Raw genomic sequence first — 25,035 nt, 5'->3', positions numbered from 1 at the left:
TCATGATCTGTCACATGCCTGGATGTTGTGGGAAGCATGTGGAGAAGCTCATATGACTGGACCTGGATTGGGGATTTTAATAACAGGACAGCTAATGTTCATCAGGCATCCCACCATCTGAGAGTTTTAGCAACAAAGAAGTCACATGTGAGTTTGTCAGTGCTTATGGCATTTATTCCAATGCTGTCATAAATAACCAGGAGAACTGTTTTTGGTTACTTTTAGAACTGGTTTCATCTGGATTTTTTGGACATAGCCTTCCTCAGCAAAACCATGTTAGAATGGGAGAGCTTCCTGCCTGGAAGCAAAGACAACTTTTAGCCGACAAGCTTATAAAATATAAACGATTTTGGAGCCTGTGGCTTCCCATACATACTGTTTTCTAGCCTTTTGTGTTTATTCCCTCATCCCTGGTGTAAGGGTCAGACACAAATTCAAAAACTGAGATTTCAAAATTGGAGAACTGGATATTAACAGGAAAAGGGGAGGAAGAGATGTAATCTCCCAATGTAATAAATAATGTATAATAAGAAGGAATGGGGGAGACCAGGACTGTCCTATTTATCCACCAAAGGGAAGGTAAATCCCAACTTGAGTAATGTTTATTGAGGCCTTTTTTTGGTCAGCCTCAAAGACAGTCATGTGAAACTAAGTACCTAGCAACTCTCCACCCTGGCACACACTGCATATGCACACAGAAACACTGCAAATCGGCTGCCTCCTTTCCTCCTCCCTAACCCCCCTTCTCTCAGCATTTTTATCCCCGCCTCCCTTCCCTATCCAAATTTTCCAGCCAACCGCTGGAGATGACTTCCGCAATCCTGATGGAATAAATCCACCACCCCTAGTCATCCGCCCACATCCACACTTTCCTGCCGAAACGAGCCCAGAGAACAGATCCCCATCAGCAGGTAACGTTTTCAACTTCTTAGATCTTTTTAGCTTCTCATTCCTGCCAGTTCTCCATTTTAGAAGTATTAGGGATATAGTGACTTGGGAATCAAAATGAACTTTGTAGGCTGCGGATGAATACAGTCATGCCCTTCTTAGGTCATTTCCTGGCCAAAAAAGATCTGTCTGGAAATGGTTAGGATTTCTTCTATGATTTGTATGGATGTGTGCATGGTTAGTGAAAGCAAAGAATGTGGGGAATCCTTTGCCCATCCCTCAGAGAGTGGCTTCTTTATGGAGGGTTTTTTCCCTGCGGACGAGGAGTGGTGCAGGGAGCTGGTAGCTCAGTACTTCCCACTCTGAGGCATCTCGAAGCCCTTAACACTCCAGATATTAAATGTCCTGCTGGACATTGTGCCAGTTTGCAAAGATTACACAAAAAATGGGCTATAGATTAAAAAATTATGCAAGCTGTATGACTTGCTGCAGACTGTAAATTGTTCTTTAAATGGAGGACAATTAATTCAGCAAGCCACTGCAAGAAGTGAGTGAAGCTAGAGTAAATTTCTGAAAAGCTGTGTATTTAATGATCATAGAACATTGCTTTTCTGTCTTAATATTCTTCTAACTTTGGTTCTGAGGCTTTTTGTCCTATGAGGCAGTCAGAGAGGTTTTTTTGTTGTTGGAAAAGGAAAGGGAAAACCTTCCTGCCCACAGCAGCTGGTTGAGATTAGGACGGTTTCCTGCCTGAGGAGGGAGTGGGCAGAGAAAGGAGGAAGAAATGAATAAGAAGACTGAGGAGACAGTAAACATCTCAAAGAATAGCAAATACTGCCAACTCTTTCCTTGGCCTTTCCTGGCAAGAGCTGAAAAACTGTCAGAATGTAGGCCAGGAAGAGAAGAATGCCTTGAAGAAATGATCGGGAAGCAAAACTTAGCTGGAAATCTCTCCCTTGTGTGTTCTCCAACCCCACTCATCCCACCTTGCGCTCACCTTGTCCATCTCCTCCAAGTCTGCTGGGGACACTGGAAGAGAGAGGTGCTCAGCCCATCCTGATTGTCCATTTTCTACCCCTTTTCCGCTTGTCTGTGCAAGTGTTTGTGTGTGTGTGTGTATGTTGAATCTCCCTATGTCAGAATACTTGGAACCAGATGTATCAGCACCCCATCCAAACCCAGACCCCTCTGACTATGGTCGTTTGCTTTATCATATGTAAATCCCCATCTATTCTTTGTCTACCTTCCTCATAAAGCCTAGTTTTCCTTTGTTTTGTGGTCTTGAGGAAGGGGTTCTTAACTTCAGGTTCGAGATCCCCAGAATTATTGTGTGTGCTTGTGTTTTTCTGGTAAGAGGGACTAGAGTGGGTTGCAAGATTTTGGGAGTCTGACTCCCAAAGGTTAAGAACCACCTGTCTGGGAATATGGCTCCAGCTATTTCCTCATCCAAAGCCAGGCTAAGAACCCCTTGGCAAATGGAAGAGTCTCCCCTAATTATCCCCTTCCCCAGGATGTGGGGGCTCAAGGTTTTGCTGCTGCCCATGGTGAGTTTTGCTCTATACCCTGAGGAGATACTGGACACCCAATGGGAACTGTGGAAGAAGACCTACAGGAAGCAGTATAACAGCAAGGTACCTGGGGACCTGGAGGGAAGTCTGGTGGGAGAGCTGGAACCTGAGACCCCCCAGTCCTGGCTTCTAGACTCTCTTCTTCAATCCAAATACTTTTACCACTCCAACGAAGCAAACTTGCCTTTGTTATTTAGACCTTAACATATAGTTTTCATTCCTACTCCTCAACTCATCTTCCATCAAGTCCTATCCTTCCTTTTCTTTGTAACTGTTTTATATTTCTCTTTTGGGAAGACGTCTCAGATTAATGCTATTAATCCATAAGCAATTTTTCTATACATCCTTCCAGAGCTTTGCATTCTATTACTTGTATTTGTTTACATATTTTTGCATGCTTTTAATCCCATGGTCAGTTCCCCAACTAGATTGTAAACTCTCTGTAATTGTAAGTTTCATCTTTTCTCCTAAAAACCTGCACAGTATTACATACGTAACTTTGCACACAGGAAACAGTCTATGCCAGTACTGACTGTGCTCTGTTTAGGTGGATGAAATTTCTCGGCGTTTAATTTGGGAAAAAAACCTGAAGCATATTTCCATCCATAATCTTGAGGCCTCTCTTGGTGTCCATACATATGAACTGGCCATGAACCACTTGGGGGACATGGTGAGTTGTGCCTCAGCTCCTGGCTTCCTGCCCTGTTTGCCTTAGTTCTCTGCTTATGCCTGGCCTCTTCCTTCTTTGTCCCAGACCAGTGAAGAGGTGGTTCAGAAGATGACTGGACTCAAAGTACCCCCCTCTCATACTCGCAGTAATGACACCCTCTATATCCCCGACTGGGAAGGCAGAGCCCCAGACTCCATTGATTATCGAAAGAAGGGATATGTTACTCCTGTCAAAAACCAGGTACCCTCTTTTCTACTGGGTATGGATATGTAAGCTGGCATGATCTCTTCCTTTTTCTGCTTCTTTGCTCTTAAGGTAGGAAGGTACCAGGAAGAGGGGGCAAGGAATTAAGGTACCTGTCCCATGCTGAGAGAATATAGGCTATTCCAGTATTTAACTTATCACCTATTTTTGTACATTTAGGTTGTTTCTGCTTTTTCTTTTTTACAAATAGTGTTTCTGTAGGCACTCTTGTGTCTATATTTTTGTGCACATGTACAAATATTTATGAAAATAAATCCTAAAATTGGAATTGTTAGGTCACAGAGAATCCTTTCCAAAAACGTTTTTACAATCTTACATTCTTACCAGCTTGACAATGTCAGTTTTTCTGCAACCTTAACAATGCTAACCCTATCAACCAGATGAGTGATTGATTTAACATTCATTCAACAAACACACTTTTTCAGAACCTACCAGGTATAGTGCTAGGCAGTAGAGATTCAAGATGACTAAGACATAACCTGTGTCCTCAAGAAATCCGCAATCTTAAAAAACAGAACAAGAAAGAAAAGTTTATAATCTAGCCGAACAAACAATAATACTAGCTAACACTTTTTGAGAGATTATTGTGTGTCAGAAACATATAAATCCTTTGCATGAATTAACTTTTTTAATCCTCATAATCCCATTACGGGTATTGTTATTATCCACAGTTAAGGAAACTGAGGCACAGAGAGGTTTAGTGACTTACCTAAAGTCACACGTCTAGTGGGTTGCAAAGCTAGTTGTCTGCATGGCTTTACTACAGCTAATGGTAACAATAGTAGCAATAGTTATCAATAGCAACAGTAGCAATAGAACAACAAATGTTAAATGAAAGGAAACAGGAAGGCTTTGCAGCAAACGGGACATGCATGCTGGAATTTATAAAATGTATGGACTTTCATCAGGCAGGTACAGGGAAGAAACAAAAAGTGTGAACAGCAATGACTGATAGTTTCTCTGTTATACCTCTAAGGGTCAGTGTGGTTCCTGTTGGGCTTTTAGCTCTGTGGGTGCCCTGGAGGGTCAGCTCAAGAAGAAAACTGGCAAACTCTTAAATCTGAGTCCCCAGAACCTGGTGGATTGCGTATCTGAGAATGATGGCTGCGGAGGGGGCTACATGACAAATGCCTTCCAGTATGTGCAGAAGAACCGGGGCATTGACTCTGAAGATGCCTACCCATATGTGGGACAGGTGAGACTGTCCCATATGGTTATACAGCTGTGATGGCTCGTCCTTTCCCAGCATGATATTTTGTACTGGAAACAATTCCAGAAATCTCGTTTTCTGTTCCCTGTCTTCCTTTCTTGATGGGACAATTTCCCATAGAAGGCCAAGAACATTCACACAATCTGGGAGAATTTGGGGAGTTTAGACTACCACAGCTCCTATCTACCTCTCTGACCTGGAGGAAAATCAGAGGACAGGTTATCCCATGGATCTCCGAGTAGGTCTCTATAACCCTCAGCTCAGCTCCTCCCATCACAAATCCTCAAACCCACCATGCTAATTTCATGAGTCATGTGGCTTTATTTTGTATGATCTCTGTCGGTTTTGGGAATGTTTAAGCAAGTTATGTAAGTTAACACGCTAACATGTATAAAATGAGTGAAAAAACAAGTTGCTTTATATTTACTGTAATTTTAGAGATCAACTCACTTCCTCCTACAAGATCCTTTAGTAATAGGAAGGAGATCTGGGGCTTTTTATATAGCTGGGTTGATAGATAATATAATATGGAGCCTTTGCCACAGAGGCCTTTGCAGCAGGGATAACAAGTTTGAGTAATAAAAATAATGGCTACTGTGTGCTAAGCTATGTGCTTAGTGCATTTTCTCACTTAATCCTCATAACAGCCCTATAAGGTAGACTTACCCTCACTTTATCGGTGAGGAAATTGATACTTAAGGAGGTAAAACAGCAGACTCGAATTCATACCGCTAGATATGTAGCAGACTTAAGATTTATCTACCAGATCTGTTTGTCTACTATAAATATTCCCAGGCATATCTTCTATGCATATGTGCAAGAGTTTCTTTACTAGAATATAAACAATACCTTGGAACAGAATTGTCTGCATCTTAGAGTACGTGCATCTTCAACTTCACTAGCTAATGTCAAATTGTTTACCAAAGTATTTGGAAAAATTTATATTTCTACGTGCAGAGTATAAGAAATCCCATTGATTCATACCTTCATCAGTATGTTTATCTGGCCATCTACATTTCTTCTTCAGTGAATTGACTATTTATATCTTTTGCCTATTTTTAATTAGATTGTTTTTCTCTTTTTTACTGATTTTTAGGAATCTTAAAAAGATATTTGGATACTAATACAATGTGTGTTGTAGATTGGTATTTGTCTTTTCACTCTCTTTATGATGTCTTCCAATCCAGAAAAATTCTTAATTTTAGTGTAGTAAAATTATTAATCTTTTCCTTTGAAATTTGTGTGCTTAAAAAAGTCCAGTAGCCATCAATTTTATTTATTCATGTTGAGTCATCTGAAATGATGTCTGGCTGAAATAAAATGCTCATTAACGTAAATGATTGAACAAATCCATTTCACTTGATCCTCAACAACCTACATAGTAAAGTCACTTCAACACATCCTAATGACATTGGCCACATCGAAACAGTACTTTATTTTTGTAAATTTCATCCCATTATTACTCCATGTTAGAGTGTTTTAGCGGTGACATATACAAGGCAGAGAAATTAGACGTTATACCTGGAAAAAAATTTCTTTAATCCACATACAATTTTCAGAACTACTTTGTCCCGAGTCGATGTTTGAACTCTGGGGCTGCTACTGTAAGGTACAGCATACTAAAGCTGCCCTAACAGATTAGCTTTTTAATATATATATGTATATATATTGTTTTCCTCCCCAAAGCCTCAGTGCATGGTTGTATATGCTAGTTATAAGTCCTTTTAGTTCTTCTATGTGAGCCGCCACCACAGCATGGCAACTGACAGATGGGTGGTATGGTTCTGCGACTGGGAAATGAGCCTGGGCCACTCAAGTGTTGAGAGCACCAAATTTTAACCACTAGACTCTCAGGGCTGGCTCACAGATTAACTTTTTAATTCTAAATACATCAGGCCAATTAGTGAGATAACCTAAACATGGCAAAATTTTCTTTTGAAAAGTCAAATATTCTTTTGGCAACTTTTTATTGTCACTTGATATCAAAAAATTAAATGAATCCTGACAGTATATACAAAAAACAGATTTATTTTTATAATATTTTCCATATTGATTAATTCAGACAGCCAATTTAAAGATTTGTGCAACTATATTAAAGAAAAATAAATACTGTCAGAACTCATAGTTGATCACTCATCCACAGCTTGCATCATTTATTCAGTACTATATTAACCAGTTTGTTGAGAGAGAGTTTAACTAATACTCAGAGACTCTGCGTAATTTAAACAAAAATTACATAATATCTTAAACCCCATTTTGGAATAGGAGCATTTGACTTCTAATTTCTGTTCTTCTGCCCCCTCAAATGATCTCTTCAGCATTTTAGAGCAATGTGGAATGATTTTGCTCTCATAATCAATTGAAATGAAGAATTAGCTATATAAGACACGTGTTCCATTTTTAACATTCTGAATCTTGGGCAACTATTCTCTTCTAGCTACTTTACAGGGTTTTTTTGTTTTTTGTTTTCTCTTCTCCCCAGAGCCCCCAGCACATAGTTGTATGTTCTAGTTGTAGGTCCTTCTGTGTGTGCTATATGAGATACCGCCTCAGCATGGCCTGACAAGCAGTGCCATGTCTGCACCCAGGATTCTAACCAGCGAAACCCCAGGCTGCCAAAGCGAAGCACGAGAACTTAACCACTCGGCCACAGGGCCGGCCCCTCTACTTTACAGTTTTTAAAAACTCTATTGTCCAAAACTGAAAGAACCTCTCTTCTCACAGGAACATGTGAATGAATGGAGGGAGGTAAAGACAAAATTTAAAAAAGAAGAAATCTGGTAGGTTAGCAGCCAGATAATATAGTAATTTAAGTTCGTTCCAGACATAATGCACGTTATTCTGACTTTAAAGCATGACATCCTTCTGAATCCATTCCCAGGATAATTTATTTTGCTTGTAGATCTGTGCGATTTTTGGCACTAGGAGGCAGCAAGGGTTTGGATCATATGGCAGAGAATAAAGGAATCTTGAGAAATTATTAAGACAAGAGACTACTGTAATCTTAGAATATTATGTCAAATGCTGCCATTATAATATTTAGATAATGTATTCTTGTAGATGCAACTTTAGGGTTTTGAAAGGGTAGTCTGTTGAGAAAATTAATTGCCAAAAAGAATAGACCACCCTGCCATGGGTTGCCATTAGATTCCATAAATGTGGCTTCCCAATGAACATATCATTGTTAACTATACCTGCAAAACATAGTGCTAGAACTTCACCAGCTAAATTGCTAAGTTCTGTATTAATTTCTTTTAGCATCATGTTATGTGCTTTTACCCCTGTCTCTCATGAGAGCCCAAGGGTCCAGCCAAAACTCTTTGCCTCACACTGGCTCCTCTGATACATGTGCATAGGGCCCAGTTCCTCCCTCCAGCTGAGCCTTTGCCTTGGCCTCCTCCCCACAGCAGCTGGTGCCTCCCTGCCCTCTGAGGCTCACACATACTACATGGCCAGAAGATGATTTGTGCTTTAAAAAAAATCTTATTTCAGGTGCCAGCCCCGTGGCTGAGTGGTTAGGTTTGAGTGCTTCTGCTTCGGTGACCCAGGGTTTCGCTGGTTTGGATCCTGGGTGCAGACCTGCCACCACTCATCAAGCCATGCTGAGATGGCATCCCACATGCCACAGCCATCAGAACCTACGACTGGAGTATGCAGCTGTGTACTGTGGGACTTTGGGGAGAGGAAGAAGAGAGGAAAAAAAAAAAGATTGGCCACAGATGTTAGCTTAGGTGCCAATCTTTGAAAAAAGTAAAAAAATAAGTAAAATCTTATTTCAGAAATCTTTCTCTACCTTGAGGTAATAAAAATATTCTCTCTCTCTCTTTTAGGTTTTATAGTGTTTCCTGTCATATTTATGCTTTAAAATCCCCTGGAGATTATTTTTGTTTATAGAGCAAAGTATCCATTTTTCATATTCTTTTTGTAGTTGTCTAAATGGTGAGGCGAGAATAGACCCTCTCGAGAGACCCTACTGTGCTGCCCCTGTTAGTTCACTCTCATCACTCAAAACATTGGTAGCATTTCCTACTCACCAATTCACTGCCTGTTGCTTTGTCCTAGTCCTATTTCAACTTTGTTTTTTCCAGGATGAAAGTTGTATGTACAATCCAACAGGAAAGGCAGCTAAGTGCAGAGGGTACAGAGAGATCCCTCAGGGGAATGAGAAAGCCCTGAAGAGGGCAGTGGCCCGAGTGGGACCTGTCTCTGTGGCCATTGATGCAAGCCTGACCTCCTTCCAGTTTTACAGCAAAGGTAAGGAGCTCTTCCTATAGAGCACAGTCAACTGTCTCTTATGATGTGGGCTTGGCAGCTTCTCCAAGGGCACTGAGCATTTTCAGTACTTAGTTTCCATATTCGGACTGTCTGCCAGAGAGAAATTAGCAGCTGCCACAGTGCAAACATCTCTGTCGTAAACCCTCCTGACTGGGACAGGATTCTAGAGGGTCTCCTAGACTGGGAGATCCCACAGGGAGACCCTTGGATTGCAGAAAGTTTCACCTTTGACAGTTTGTTTCCTAGGTGTGTATTATGATGAAAACTGCAATAGTGATAATCTGAACCATGCGGTTTTGGCAGTGGGCTATGGGATCCAGAAGGGAAACAAGCACTGGATAATTAAAAACAGGTAATTATGGGAACACTACTTTTATCATTCAATCACCCTCTTAACACTCAGCCTCAACTCCACTTCCTTTCTCTCTCTCAAATCAAGAGAAAGTTGTCTCAGACTTTTCCATTCTACCTTCCCAATCAGAGGCTATTAATTGTGACATTTAATGGCCAGACAACAGTACTCAAAGTATGTGTTGGGCAGCTGCTTCATGTGCAAGGTGCTTAGTCATGTACACAAACAAATGAGCAGGATGTCTGCCTTCAGTGATCTCATAGTCCCTAAGAAGGACAACCTAACTAACCAGAACGTAAAATAGCACCAAGAACCAGCAGGAGCTTTGGAATTATATATTTTTTCTTTCTTTTTTCTCTGATGTGATCAGTTCCTTAGGGAGGTTTCCATCCTCATCTGTCTACGAGCAGTGGCAAGCAATGTAAAGTTTTAATATCCCTTTGTGCAGCTCTTTGCCCTTCCAGATACTCTTAGGATAGACATATATAAGAACTCGCCAAAGATTTTGAAATCTGTAAAGAGAAATGCTTTTTAGAAAAGAGAGATGAACAACAACAAAAAATTAGTGTCTCCCTCCCTATTATTGGAAGAAGTATGGGGCCGGCCCCGTGGCGGAGTGGTTGAGTTCAGGTGCTGTGCTTCAGCGGCCCAGGGTTTTGCCAGTTCGAATCCCGGGCGCAGACATGGCACTGCTCATCAAGCCATGCTGAGGCAGCGTCCCACATGCCAAAACTAGAGGAACCCACAAGTAAAAATACACAGCTATGTACCCGGGGTGCTTTGGGAGAAACAGGAAAAATAAAATCTTTAAAAATAAATAAATAAAATAAAATAAGTAATAAATAAAAATAAATTTAAAAACTACAGGGTACCTTGGTTCCCCATTTCTCGTTAGCCCCTTGTGACTTCAGGAGGTCAGATGTATGAGAATTATGCTTTTCCTTTCCTCGTTGGTCAACACCAGCCTAGCAGCAGCACTGGTTAAATTTTCTGTCCTTGGTGCGCTCCAAGGAGCAGGAGTCCTAGACTCCGGAGAGTTCACAGGCCATTGCAGTGATGTGACCAAGTTGGGCTGCTGCCTAGAGGGCTGGAAGGACAGAATGTGAGGCTGGGAGTTGCTTCAAATCTGAAGCAACTTTTTATATCACAGTTCCAACTAAGGGTGAATGTGAGCACCTTTCTGAGAAGGTGTTCCTTCTCCCACAGATTCTGTCCTGTGTTCTCCTTTTCTCGACTCCCAGCCCCAAGCACTTACCCTCTCCTTTCTTGGTCAGGTGCCAAGGCTGGAGGCTGCATCTGAGAGAGCTGGGAGGAATAAGGGGCACACCAGGCAGGATCAGGATCATTGCAGACCCCTGGAGAAGGGAACAGGGGTAGAGTACAGGTCTTAAGTAAAATGTATTGGGTAATGGGAGAATTTACTGGTTCGGAAAAAGGAAGCTCATTAAAACAATTTAGGAAGATACATAGACCAATCTCCCTTCTCTATCTCTCTCTTTCTCTGTCAGTCTTTCCCTCCCTCCCTGTCTCTCTCTCTCTCTAGTCTTCCATTTCCACTTGTTGCCTTAGCAATCTCATCCATTCTCATAGCTTCATTCATCTCTCCTATGGGGTATACTCCCAAACCAAGATCACCAGCTTCAGCCCCTCTTGCCTCTTTCTTATGCTCTAGACTCACATTTTCCAGATTACTGTTCCTAAAACACAGATTGGATCATATCACTCTCCCAGTCAGAAACCTTTGCTGTCTCCTCCACTATAATGGGTCACAGAGTCAAACTCCTTAGCCTGGCGGTAAAGATAATTCACACTGATCTCGATCTACCTTTCCAGACGTATCTCCTACTACACTCTGTCAGGCACCCTATTTTTCAGCCACGTGATCTTAACACACGCCCCATGCTTTCCTGCCTCTATTACTCATTTCACACTCCTCCACTAGCATTCCATTTCCATAGATCCAGATTCTATTCAGCCTTTGGCCTCAACTCAAATGCCGCCTCTTACATTCAGCCTTCTGTGATCCCTTTAATCAGCCACAATCTTTCCTACCTTTGAGACCTATATCATTATGCCTTCTCTCCATTTCTTGACTTGGAACTCTTTAAAGGTAAAAACTGTCTTATTCATTTTTGTATACCATCAGCACCTAGCACAATACTCTGTAAGTGTTTTAATGAATAAATAAACTGGGAGTACTAAGTATTTTCCTTGATTGGTCCTACAGCTGGGGAGAAAACTGGGGAAACAAAGGCTATATCCTCATGGCTCGGAATAAGAACAACGCTTGTGGCATTGCCAACATGGCCAGCTTCCCCAAGATGTGACTTCAGCCAGCCAACCCCGTCCTGCTCTCCCATTCCTTCCACGATGGTGCAAGTGCTGATGTACTTTGGAAGGGAGTTGGTGTGCCTTTCTTGAAGCAGATGTTGTGATACAGAGATTGTCCATTCCGTTTCCCCATTTGTTTGTGCTTCAAGTGACACTCTTACTACTTTCCTTCTCTCCACCCAAGGCCTTTATTTTTCACTGTGGCCACAGTAGGAATTTCCCTAACAGGTGTGCTTTCTCAGGCTAAGAGATGTGACCAGAGCCTGCCCTGACTGTGTTGTCCTGGGGCTGATTCTATGCAAAGAGTTAGAGGCTAGACATCTTCAGATAGGCTAGATTCTCCTTCACAGCGACTAGTTAGCATTAACCATTCTAGAGGACTAAGGTGTCCCGACTTCTCAGTCTCCAAGTTCACTTCTATATCCTCAAGATAGAAATTTCTGTTTTTCACCCCAATTCATAAATCTATTCATAAATCTTTGGTACAAGTTTACATGATATAAGAAATGTGTTTTATTTTTCCTTCTTTGCATTTTTAAAGTAAACCAAGTATTTATCTCATGTCTATAATTTAATAAATAGCTATATAGTAAGCATTCATTTTGTGTCAGATACTGTGCTAGGTGCTGGAGACAGAAAGATGAATAATGCATATTCCTTATATGTGATGTGCTTACAGTTTGTTTGGAGAGACTGTCACATAAACACTTCATCCCTAATTCATTTATTTGTTCATTCCTACCACCAACATTTATTAAGTGCTTAACTGTACTAAGAACTATACTAAATTTCAGGAATTAAATGGATACAAGGAGACTTCAATATTTAATTCTATCTGTAGGGGGACCAGATTAAGTGACACATGAACCTGGGTCTTGAGAAATATCTTAAGGACCTTTCTGAGGTTCTAGAACCTTAACTTTTGCTGTCAGCAAAAGAGGAAATCAAAACTCTTTATAATGGTTTCCAAGAAGTATTAATTCTAAAGAACTTAGCTGTTGGAACCGGCCTGGTGGCGCAGTGATTAAGTTCACACATTCTGCTTTGGCGGCCCAGGGTTTGCTAGTTCGGATCCCGGTTGCAGACATGGCACTGCTTGGCACGCCATGCTGTGGTAGGCGTCCCACATATAAAGTAGAGGAAGATGGGCATGGATGTTAGCTCAGGGCCAGTCTTCCTCAGCAAAAAAAAAAAAAAAAAAAAGAACTTAGCTGTCTAATAATAAATCAGCACAACTGGTTTTGCCATTTTTTCACAAAATGTTTATTGAGCACCTATTATTACCACTTGGAAGAGTTCACATTTATTAAATGCTTACCGTATGTCAGGCACTATTTTATTTCGTTCTATGCAAAAATTACTTATTTTGTGAGTAAATCTTTATTAACATGTGGTAAGTAGTGTATTTAAGGCTAAGAGGACGAAACAAATTAGTAAGACATGGCCCTGACTTCAGGAATGTAATAGACTAGTAACAGACATATAAACAACTAATAATACCAACCATAATGAAATAAATACTAATTATGCAAGCTCAGGAAAGAGTCATTAATTCCTAATGGGATTTTAGATGAGGCTTCATTGAGAACAGAACTTTGAAAGATCTGAATGGGCAGAGAAGATGGGGTGGTTTCTGGGGTGAGAAGAGAGAGAGCTGAAGGTTCTGGATGAACAAAGACATGCAGAGAGCTGTGTGTGTGAATGGTTGAGGGCCGAGGTGGCTCAAGGTTAGAGTGCAAAGGCATACATGGTAGAGCTGAGGTGAGAAAAGCAGGTTGAGGTGAATCCTGGAGAACCTTGAATGCTTCCCATGTCTCAAGAAGTTCCTACTTTATTTTATAGACACACAGCTATATTAGTAGGCATCAAATATTTTTGAGCAGGAGAGAGACACGATCAAATCTATATTTTAGCAGTATTCCTCTGGCAGTGGTGTAAAGAACAAATAACAGATGAAAAACAAAATGGAGATGCAAGAAATTGGAGGGAAGTTAACATTTAAGAGACACTGCACATACTCTCTGTCTTTTCAAAGAAAGAATACTTCACAGAAGAATGACTCCTGAATTTTTTGAAGCTTAAGTCTGAGTTTGGCAGATGGGCTAGGTGAAAAACATTATTCCAGACCCAAAGAATAGCATGTTCAAATGTGTAGGAATGAGAGAGCATCCTCAGCAATCTGCAAATAGTTTTTGTTGAGCTTTGAAAGGATCAAAGACAAGCTTGAGAGATGGCTGACACCCCAGTAAGGAAATCTACACAGCTCTATTATTTTGATCTGGAATTTTTTTCCATCTGCCTAAAGAACATCCTTTAGAATTTCCTTTTCTATGGATATGTCGGCAACAAATTTACTCCATTCCTGTATGTATTTGGGGTTATTTCTAGATTTTCTATTCTGGTACATTAATATATATATCTATACTTGACTAGTATTACACATTTATAATGTGTTTTAATATCTAATAAGGTTATTCTCCTTTTTTAGAATTTTTTCTGAATATTCTTGGTTTTTATTTTTTCCATACGATCTTTACAATCAGCTCATCAAGTTATCAAAACTCCTGCTGGCAGTTTTATTTGGATCACATTAAATTTATATCTTAATTCGGGAAAACTGATCTCTTCATACTATTGAATCTTCCTATCTAAGAATAACAAGTCTCTTTAGATTTTTTCAAGTATTCTTTTGTGCCCTTCCTATAGATATTTCTCATTTCTTGCTAACCTGTTTTCTAGGAAGATTATCTTTATTATTGTTTTTCAGTTTAAATGGGGTCTTTTCCAATATAATTTCTAATTAGATGTATATTTGAAAGCTATTCATTTCTGTTAGTTTTTGTACTCAGCTACCTTTGAATTCTTTTTGTTTATATGTTTTTAGTTGATTCTCTTGGGCTTTTTTTAGTACATAAGTGTATCATCCATAGAGGTAAATTTTACCCCTTTCTTTCTAATTTTTACCTGTAATTTCTTTCTTATCTGTTTGTATTAGATAATATCTCCAAAATGATGCTAAGCAATAGAGATCATAGATCCTGACCTAGAAACGTGATTATTTTCATAGACGCGTGAAATTCCCCTGTAAAGATTTACATAATTTATTTAACTAAACCATAATAGGTGAACATTTATATTATTTCCAGTGTCCTCAGTTACAAATACTGCAATTAATGACTGGCATTTTAACACAAAGAAGTTTTAAAATTATCATACAATCAAATCTGTCATATAATTTTTCTTTCATAATAACAATATTAGCTAACATTTATTGAGCTTTACTATGCAGCCCATGCCATGTTAAATGTTTTACACACAGTACCCTTATTATTGCTATTTTACAGATTGCAAATAGCTTGCCCAAGGTTACCTAGCTAGTAACTGGCTGAGTCAGAATACAGACCCAGGTTTTTTGTTTTCGTTTTTGTTTGCGTAGAAGATTAGCCCTGAGCTAACATCCATGCCCATCTTCCTCTACTTTATATGTGGGACGCGTCCCACAGCATGGCTTGATAACCGGTGTGTATGTCTGCACCCGGGATCCAAACTGGCGAACCCTGGGCTGCCGAAACAGAGTCTGCGAACTCAACCACTACGCCACTGGGCCAGCCCCAAATCCTTTTTGTTTTTATCTTCTTTTATAGATTTTATTATTATTCTTTTTAACTTTATTTTATGGAACATTTTAAACATATACAAAAGGAGAGAGAAAGTAATAGAGTGAAGCTCCATGTACTCATCATCCAGCTTCAACAATTGTCAACATTTTCCAATCTTGTTTCATTTATCTTTCCTCATTTTTTAAAAAGTATTTTAAAGCAAATCCCAGATATCATTTTACTCATAAATACTTCATTATATATCTCTGAGTGAGGAATTTTTTTAATACAACCACTATGCCATTAGCGCACCTAACAAAATTAATAATTGTTTCCGAGTATCATTTAATATTTAGAACATTTTAAAATTTCCTCATTTAAAGTTGTCTTTTAACTTTTATTTTACTCAAATTAGTGTCCAAACAGATTTTCAAATTGCATTTGGTTGTTATTAAGTCTACTGGATTCCTTGACAGTCATTTTCTGTACCTGCACTCTCCCCAAACACGCATACATTTTTTTTCCTTGTAATTGATTTCATGGAGAAGCCAGGTCATTTGTCCAGTAGAATGTCTCATATTATGGAGCTGGCTGATTACTTGCTCCTTCTGAATTCAAGGTTCCAGAGCTCTTAGCTACTACAGTATACTCTGTTTCTCACAATCCTTCACAGATGTTGTGAGGAGGAAATGAAAACTTACAAGTGACAGCTCATTAAACTTTTAGTGGCACAGGTATTGCAGAAATCCTGGGCAATTTTATTCTTTTACAGTACATATCCTTCTAGCTAAACTTTCAGGCTCTTCTGCTCTTGGAAAGCCTTTATGAGTCATTGACAGGTTTCATAATACTTATAAGCTGAATTTGTCCAAGGATTTCGGGAATCTAGTTCTTCACCTCTGGTCATATATTGCCTAAAGGCTTGCTTTCCTGAGACTCTATGTGTAGATTTAACAGGGTAAGGATGCTATGCTTCTGCAGATGACAAGATCTTATATACAGAAAATTCTAAGGAATTAACTGAAAACCTATTAGAACTAATAAATGAGCTCAGCAAAGTTGCAGGGCACAAGATCAATATACAAAAGTCAACTACATTTCTATACAGTAGCAGTGAACAAACTAAAAATGAAATTAAAACAATTCCGTTTACAATAGCATCAAAAAGAATAAAATACTCAGGAACAAATTTAACTAAAGTGTAACAAACTTCCAGTTATAAAATAAATGTCATGATGAGATAACATACAGCATGGAAACTATAGTTAATAATACTGTATTGCATATTTGAAAGTTGCTAAAAGTAGATCTTAAAAGTTCTCATCACAAGAAAAAAATTTTGTAACTATGTAGGGTGATGGACGTTAATTAGACTTATTGTGGTGATCGCAATTCACAATGCAGTCATGCGTTGCTCAATGACAAATATGTTCTGAGAAATGCATCATTAGGCGATTTTGTCATGGTGTGAACATCATAGAGTGTACTTACACAAACCTAAATGATACACATAGGCTATATGGTACTAATGTTATGGAACCACCATAATATATGTGGTCTGTTGTTGACTGAAACATCATTATGCGGTGCATGACCGTATATACAAATATTTAATCATGTTGTACACCTGAAACTAATATAATGTTGTATGTCATTTAGACCTCAATAAAAAAATAAAAGAAAAAACAAAGAAGTGCAAAACTTATACTCTGAAAACTGCAAAACATTCTTGAAAGAAAGTCAGAAGACCTAAATAAATGGAAAGACATCCCATGTTCATGGATTGGAAGATATAATATCATTAAGATGGCAATACACCCCAAATTGATCTATGGATTTAAAAAATCCCTATCAAAATCCCAGCTGGCTTCTTTGTAGAAATTGACAAGCTGACCCTAAAATTCATATGGACATTCAAGGGACCCAGAATAGCCAAAACAATCTTTAAAAAGAATAAAGTTAGGGGCCAGCCCCGAGGCTGAGTGGTTAAGTTCATGTGCTCCACTTCGGTGGCCCAGGGTTTTGCTGGTTCAGATCCTGGGCTCGGACATGGCATCGCTCATCAAGCCTTGCTGAGGTGGTGTCCCACATGCCACAACTAGAAGGACCCACAACTAAAAATATACAACTATGTACCAGGGGCTTTGGGGAGAAAAATGAAAAATTAAATAAATAAAAAGAATAAAGTTAGAAGACTCACACTTCCCAATTTCAAAAGTTACTACAAACCAATAGTAATCAAGACAGTGTTATTACTGGCATAAAGATAGGCGTATAGGTCAATGGAATAGAATTAAACATATAGAAATAAACTCTTTCATTTATGTTCAATTGAGTTTTATCAAGGTTGCCAAGACAATTCAACAGGGGAAAGAATAGTCTTTTCAACAAATGCTGCTGGAACAACTGGAGAACCACACTTAAAAAATGAAGTTGGAATGCTACCTCACACCATATGCAAAAATTAATTCAAAATGGTTTGAAAAGCTAATGTAAGAGCTAAAACTATGAACTCTTGGAAACATAGGAATAAATCTTCCAGATCTTGTCTTAGACATGACACCACAAGTACAAGCAACAAAATAAAAAGTAAATTGGACTTCATCAAAATTAAAAACTTTTGTGCATCAAAGTGTTACTCAATAGAGTGAGAAGACAACCCACAGAATGGGAGAAAACGTCTGCAAATCATATATCTGATAAGGAGTTAACATCCAGAATACATAAAGAACTCCTACAACTCAACAACAGCAAAGAACCCAATGTAAAAATGGGCAAAGGATTTGAATAGACATTTCTCCAAAGAAGATATATAAATGGTCAATAAACATATGAAAATATGTTCATCACTAGTCTTTAGGGAAATGCAAATCAAAACCACAATGAAATATCACTTCACACCCATTAGGATGTATATTACAAAAAAGTAGAAAATAACCAGTGTGGCAAGGATGTGGAGAAATTGGAACGTTGGTACATTGCTGGTGGGAATACAAAATGGTGCAACTGTTGTGTAAAACAGTTTGATGGTTCCTCAGAAAGTTAAACATAGAATTACCATATGATCTAGGGATTGCATTCCTAGGTATGTATCCAAAAGAACTGAAAACAGGGACTCAAATGGATACTTGTACACCGATGTTCTTAGCAGCATTATTCACAACAGCCACAAGGTAGAAATAACACAGGTGTCCATCAACAGATGAATGGACAAGCAAAATATGGTATATACATGCAATGGAATATTATTCAGCCTTTAAAAAGAATAAAATATCGATACATACTACAACGTGGAGGAACACTGGAAACATGATAAGTGAAATAAGCCAGACTCAAAAGGACAAATGATTCCACTTATATGAGGCATTTAAAATAGGCAAATTCATAGATACAGAAAGTAGAATATTACCAAATGCTGAAGAGTTATTTCTTAACGGGTACAAGATTTCTGTTTGGAATGATGAAAAGGTTCTAAGCGGGGGAGGTTATGAGTGTGTGGGGGCAAGGAATATATTGGAACTCTGTACTTTCAGTTCAATTTTGCTGTGAACCTAAAACAGCTCTAAAAAATAAAGTCTATTAGAAACAAAAAAGTTCTGACAATAGATGTGGCGATGGTTGTACTTAATGCCACTGAATTGTATATTTAAAAATGGTTGAAAGGGTAAATTTTATGTTATGTATATTTTAGCGTAATTTTTTAAAAAAAGAATCAAAAAGAGTTCTAGTGACTATTTAAAGCTTTATTATCCAGCCATGTAATTTTGAATTAAACATTGCTCAGTCACTGTTTTTTTGTTATTCCTGTCTTCTCTGCTGCTCTTACAGTCCATATTAACAAATTCATCCCTCTGTCTTCCACACACGATATGAATCTGCCACTTCTTTACCTCTACCACATCTCTCCGCCCCCGCCCCCAGTGTAAGTCCCCATCGTTTCTCCCCTGGACTTCTCTGGAGCCCTCTAACTTCCCTGCCTCAATGCTACGCTCTGCTTTACTGTAGCCCACACTATAGTCTATTCTCTGTACAACAGACCACATCACTCCTCTCTGCAAATCCCTCCCGTTATACTTTCATTTATTTAACAAGCTAGGCACTGTTCTGGGAATTCAGCAGTGACAAAATCCATGACCGCATGGAGCTTATATTTTAGTGACTTTAGAATATAATACAAAATTTTTAAGTAGCCTACAAGCATGATATGGTCCCAGGTTACCTCTCTGACTTCATTTTAGCCCATGGACCAGTTCTCTAAATATGTTCTCTAAATAAAATTAGAGTTCTGCTGGAAAGGAAGTAAGGAATGAATGGTTGTTGTTAAGAAACGTTCATACCTACATAAAAGAGTACTTACCAATGTCCCCTCCCCAGTGAGACACCCCAGGGCCTTACCTGTTACTGTGTTCAGCTTAGGGCCCTAAGCTGAACACAGCTCTAAGGATTTTGGGCTAATGTATATAGTCTTCCCCATCAATTTTGGATATGCCCCCTTGAGACGTGGCAACCTAAAACTTGTTATCTATAATATATGTAAAAAATGATGGAGAAGAACAGGGTAACTACAATGAAAAGTCTAATTCTGGAAAGGGGAGAATGGATGGAAAATAGTGCACAATTATCATTGGTCCATAGCATACATTATATCCTGCTAGGCAGGAACATAGAAGACTTCATCCCTGGCAGTGGAGTGAGTTTCTTGGCCAGCCAACTGCGAACCTCCAGGTTTGTTCTCTGTAGAGATCTTCCTTAATGTTCACCATGGCTCCTGGCTCTTCCTGCTAGATGTTCTTGCTTGTCCCTTATTCTCCACTGCTATGTCACAGGTGGGCATGGGGTACAAGCTTTTTCTGGAGACCGACTACTCAACTTCAGCTGTGGTACAAGTTGGGAGCCTAAAAAGGCAATAGACTGCTAGGCTTAGGGTTTCTTTGGTAATACAGTTCCCATAAAAGCCTTTTGTTTTATTCCGTCTGCTAGTTACCACAGCCAAAGATTTTTTTCTAGTCACTAGCCAGAGGGAGGCAAATCTTCAATGGGCTAGCCTTGGGACCTACAGCCATCCCTGGAGCTAGGGGTGAAGTTGCTTCTATCTTTAAGCCCAGGAATGTTTGTGTGTGGAGCGGTCCCCATTTTAAAATCAGGATGCTATTGCCACAAGAAAGGAAAATGGAAGCTAGGTGACAAAAATAAATAATGTATACTTTCAGACATCCTTAAGCTCATGTATTCTCAACTTTTCTCTACCTCTACAGAGAAGATAGATGTTGTTCACATTGGTGATACATTTCCATGGGTACACTCACAAAATAATGTCAGTCTCTGGTAACTATCCATTAATGCCCCTTTCCTCTCCTGGAAAGCATACTGGAACGCACGTCTATCAAAGTGATGTCATTACAGATTATAACAATCTGCTCTAATTAATTTTTAAATATATCACTTGCAAATTTTGATACTTTATTATTATTAACAAATTTCTTATGACTTACTTTGTAATTGATTGTAACACATCAAGTGTCTCACAACCATTGTTATACACCTATTGGGGGAAGGGTTTTATGTTTGGCACCCCAAGCACTCCTTAGTTACATCTTGTTTTGATCTCGGTGCAAAATTGACCTTCCTTGTTTGAGTACACGTTGCCAGGTGACAGAGAGAAGCACGCAGGAAAATGGCGGATGTCTACTGGGATCAAATATTTCCAGTGAATAATGCACCAAGCAGATAATCTATACAGAAAGTATTAGAAATAATGTATGTTTTCAATTTAGAACATGCTTCTTTTTCCCAGTCATTCAAGAATCACTTTTTATTTTCTTTCTTCAGAAAGTGTACAGTGGATAATTTTAATATAAAGTTAATTGATTTTATAGTCTTCTATACTCTATTAATGGTATTCTTCATCTCACTTTTGTATATTTCTTGGGCAGAAGGGTCAGTAACAAGTGAGCTATTTTAACTGTGGAAATAATGTCTGTTATTAAATTCCAAGCACCAAGTTAATCACTTGCATAAATTAACAGAGAATAAAACTAGCATCATTATCATCCTAAAATTCGGAGTCCTTTTCTTTAAGAGTAAGTAAGATAGTTCCTCAGAGAAACTTGAAGCAGCTAACTTTCAGGGTTCATGAGGCTAAGAGATGGTGACTTTAAAACCTAGAAAAGGCTCTAGACTTCCTCATTCTGCTTTCATTTCCCTTTTCCACATCATTCAGGAGAAGTTTCTTCATCTGTGATGTGAGGGAGGCAGCATTCTAGATAAGATTTAGCAATGCACTATTGCAGATTCCCTTGTTTGGTTTTGTTTTGCTCTTTTAAAGATTGGCACCTGAGCTAACATCTATTGCCAATCTTTCTCTTTTTCTCCTTCTTCTTCTTCTCCCCAAAGCTCCCCAGTACATAGTTATATCTTCTAGTTGTAGGTCCTTCTGGTTCTGCTCCGTGGGATGCTGCCTCAGCATGGCTTGCTGAGAGGTACCATGTCCGCGCCCAGGATCTGAACTGGAGAAACCCTGGGCTGCCAAAGCAGAGTACATGAACTTAACCACTCGGTCATGGGGCCGGCCCCTTTTGTTTTTAATCTCTCTGGTTAAATAAATTTGCAACAGCAAGTGTGCCCCATTTCAAAGGAACCCACTGTGCAAAAATCTAATTTACAGCTTTGGAATGTTGCAGGATGATTTTTAATTTTATAAAATACATTAAGTGTACACAGGAATAGACTGTAATGACATGTTCCCCTAATATATTTAAATACTATATTTGTTTATAGAATTATATACCAGGGAGAGAGCAAAAGATGCAGAGAAACCTAAGGCTAAAAGCCTCAGAAGCTACTGCCAAATGGGTGATGAATCGCAAGTGAAGATAAAACATGTAGAAGATTATAATTAGGAAAATTAATCCAACAAATATTTATTCATTATTGCCTAAACATGTATTAAGCCGTAGAACAATACAAAGATGAGTAAGACAAGGTCATGTATTCTCAAGTTAGCGGGTGAGATAAAACGATCTTATGTGATACAAATAGAGACTAAGTTGAAAACCATGCAGTAAAATTTGTCTCATAAAAGCATATAGAAAGACAAGATGATGGAGTAGTCAGAGAACACTTCATGGAAAGGCAGTACTTGAGGTGGATCTTGCAAGACAGAGAGGCCAAGGAATGGAGAGAGCCATTTCAGAAAGGCACGAATGACCGAGCCATGTGGGAGGCCCACGAGACCAGCTTGATTACAGTAGAGGGTGGAAGTTAAAAAAAAAAAAATCTGTTCTAAATTGAATAGAATGCGCAAGCATGGGCCAGACTGTGGGGAAATGCAACAGAAAGCATTTGTAGAAAATTGCATGATAAAAAATGTGTTTTAGGAATATAATTTTGGCAGTGATGTACAGGATGAGATTGCAAAGTAGACTGGCTTGAAAGCTGTTGAAATAATTTTAATCATGTCAGTAAATATTTATTGAATACCTACTATGTCATTTGCATTATATACTGTGGAGGATACAAAGATGAGTAAGATATAAGTAAGTTCTGTACTTAAAGGGCTAACAGGTAGATTTGTATAGCAAAGATAAAAATAACTAATATTAGGTAGAAAATTAAGAGGATGATTTTTTTGTTCTCAGAATCTATGAGTCTGTTGCACGAGAGCCTCACAGCACTGTATAGGCTCAAAAAGAGACATCAAGCTGGGGATAAAGAAAGGTTTTTTTAAAGGAGTGTCTTCTGAGATGGGCCTTGAAGGAGGAACAGGATTCCAAGAGGCAGAGTTGAGGGGAGGAAATTCCAGACAGTGGGAGGCAAAATGATACTACTAGGTATCATTTAAAACCCACTACTTTAAAACTGGGTTCAATCTGAGGTCAGCAATCAGTTCTGTCCTCTTGAACAAGTTATATAACCTCTCAGAACTTTAATTTCCCTTCTGTAAAATGAGGATAATAATTGTACCTACCTCATAGTGTGGTAAAGATTAAATAGTAATACATAAAGAGTATAGCACATTCATTGACATATAATTGATGTCCAACAAATGTTAGCTAGGACTGTTAAAAGCGAGTAAAAAGTGCAGAAGATGATAAGCACATATGTTCTGGAAACATGAAGAAAACTAGTTGCTTTGAGTATAAGGTTCTGTGTGAGGACAGTTGTCAGTCTCTTCGGGCTGCTATAACAAAATACCAAAATCTAGGTGGCTTATAAACAACAGAAATTTATTTCTCACAGTTCTGGAGGCTGGGACGTCCAAGATCAAGCAACTGGCAGATTCAGTGTCTGGTGAGGACCCCTTCCTGGTTCATAGCTGGCTGTCTTCAAGCTGTGTCCTCACATGGTGGGAGGGCCGAGGGAGCTCTCTGGGGTCTCTTTTACAAGGGCAATAATTCCATTCAAGGGGGCTCCACCCTGGTGACCTAATCACCTCCCACAGGCCCCTTCAAATACCATCACATTGGGGATTAGGTTTCAACATCTGAATTTTGGAGGACTCAAACATCCAGTCTATAGCAATAGTGAAGATGAAGCTGTAAAGACAGGGTGATGCTTTTCGTAAAAAATAAAATTTATTTTTTTAGGGCAGTTTCAGGTTCACAGCGAAATTGAGCAGAAGGTACAGAGATTTCCCATATATCCACTGTCTTCACACACTCATAGCCTCCTCCATATCAACCTCCCCCATCAAAGTGGTACATTTGTTACAGCTGCTGAACCTACTTCAACACTTCCATATCACCCAAAGTCCATAGTTTCCATTAGGGTTCACTCTTCTTGTTATACATTTTATGTGTTTAGAGAAATGTATAATGACATGTATCCACCATCATAGGATCATGCAAAGTAGTTTCACTGCCCTAAAAATCCTCTGTGCACCACCTATTCATCCCTTCCTCCCTGCTAATTCCTGGCACCAACTAATCTTTTTACGGTCTCCATAGTTTTGCCTTTTCCAGAATGTCATACAGTTGGAATCATGCAATGTGTAGGCTTTTCAGTTTGGCTTCTTTCTCTTGGTAATATGCTTTCAAGTTTGCTCCATGTCTTTTCATGGCTTAATAGCTTCACTTCTTTTTAGCACCAAATAACATTCCACTGTCTGAATATACCACAGTTTTACCCATTCACCTACTGAAGGACATTTTGGTTGCTTCCAAGTTTGGGCAATTATGAATAAAGCTGCTATAAACATCCGTGTGCAGATTTTTGTGTGGACATAAGTTTTCAACTTTTTTGGGTAAATACCAAGGACCACGATTGCTGAACTGTATAGTAAAGTATGTTTAGTTTTGTAAGAAGTAGCCAAACCATCTTCCAAAGTGGTTTTATCATTTTGCTTTCCCACCAGCAGCGAATGAGAGGTAAGCCGTGATCCTCTATATTCATCTGTTAGTCTCTCCAATTTTGAGGCTCAAAAAGCCACAGGCAGTGGTTTGCTCTGTGATCTTACTTCTCTTATGGATCTAAGAAGAGGTGTACATTTTTCAATTTATTCAGCTTTTTACTTGCTGTTAAGATGGAGCAGCAACTTCGTAATCTCTTACATGCCAGATCAGAAACTGGAAATCTCAGGTAATGCTTTTGTTGTACAGAATCTGGAATACTGGGATAAGGACTTATTCTTAAGTTATTGGGCAATATGGAGTGATTGAAGATTTTTGAGACAGGAAATGTTATGATCAGATCTCTGTTTTAGGAAAAGAAGTGATGAGGGTTTAGCCCTGTGTAGTCCAATACAGTAGTCACTATGGTAGCGGCTGGCCACGGGCCTAACACTGCTCATCAGGCCGTGCTGAGGCGGCGTCCCACACACCACAACTAGAAGGACCCACCAGTAAAATATACAACTATGTACTCAGGGGATTTGGAGAGAA

General features: G+C 39.1%; 1 protein-coding gene across 3 annotated transcripts; it reads left to right on the top strand.

Annotated features, from left to right (window-relative positions):
* Positions 1 to 769: 769 nt before the first annotated feature.
* Positions 770 to 24,354, top strand: CTSK (cathepsin K). 3 transcript variants are annotated; one of them, XM_014865368.3, is made up of 8 exons: positions 770 to 911; positions 2,399 to 2,519; positions 3,004 to 3,126; positions 3,211 to 3,366; positions 4,367 to 4,585; positions 8,689 to 8,854; positions 9,122 to 9,227; positions 11,455 to 12,158. In XM_014865368.3, exons 2-8 carry the CDS (start codon positions 2,400 to 2,402, stop codon positions 11,552 to 11,554), a joined length of 990 nt encoding a protein of 329 aa, XP_014720854.1. In that variant the 5' UTR covers positions 770 to 911; position 2,399; the 3' UTR covers positions 11,555 to 12,158. The 3 variants fall into 3 exon arrangements, with proteins under 3 accessions (XP_014720854.1, XP_070353267.1, XP_014720853.1); XM_070497166.1 differs by lacking the exons at positions 770 to 911; positions 11,455 to 12,158 and adding an exon at positions 23,396 to 24,354 and having other exon boundaries at positions 2,177 to 2,519; XM_014865367.3 differs by lacking the exon at positions 770 to 911 and having other exon boundaries at positions 2,180 to 2,519.
* Positions 24,355 to 25,035: the final 681 nt, after the last annotated feature.

The sequence above is a fragment of the Equus asinus genome, chromosome 25 (genome assembly GCF_041296235.1).
Source record: "Equus asinus isolate D_3611 breed Donkey chromosome 25, EquAss-T2T_v2, whole genome shotgun sequence".
Classification (NCBI taxonomy): domain Eukaryota; kingdom Metazoa; phylum Chordata; class Mammalia; order Perissodactyla; family Equidae; genus Equus; species Equus asinus.
The sequence above is the reverse complement of the archived record's forward strand: the minus strand, read 5'-3'. Positions and strand labels throughout refer to the sequence as shown.

Bases quoted from the DNA above. Each gene is read 5' to 3' on its own strand.
- CTSK (XM_014865367.3), top strand. From the start codon at position 2,313: ATGGCTCCAGCTATTTCCTCATCCAAAGCCAGGCTAAGAACCCCTTGG. The intron at 2,520-3,003 runs GTACCTGGGGAC...TGCTCTGTTTAG, and splicing joins GGAAGCAGTATAACAGCAAG to GTGGATGAAATTTCTCGGCG. The intron at 4,586-8,688 runs GTGAGACTGTCC...TGTTTTTTCCAG, and splicing joins CCTACCCATATGTGGGACAG to GATGAAAGTTGTATGTACAA.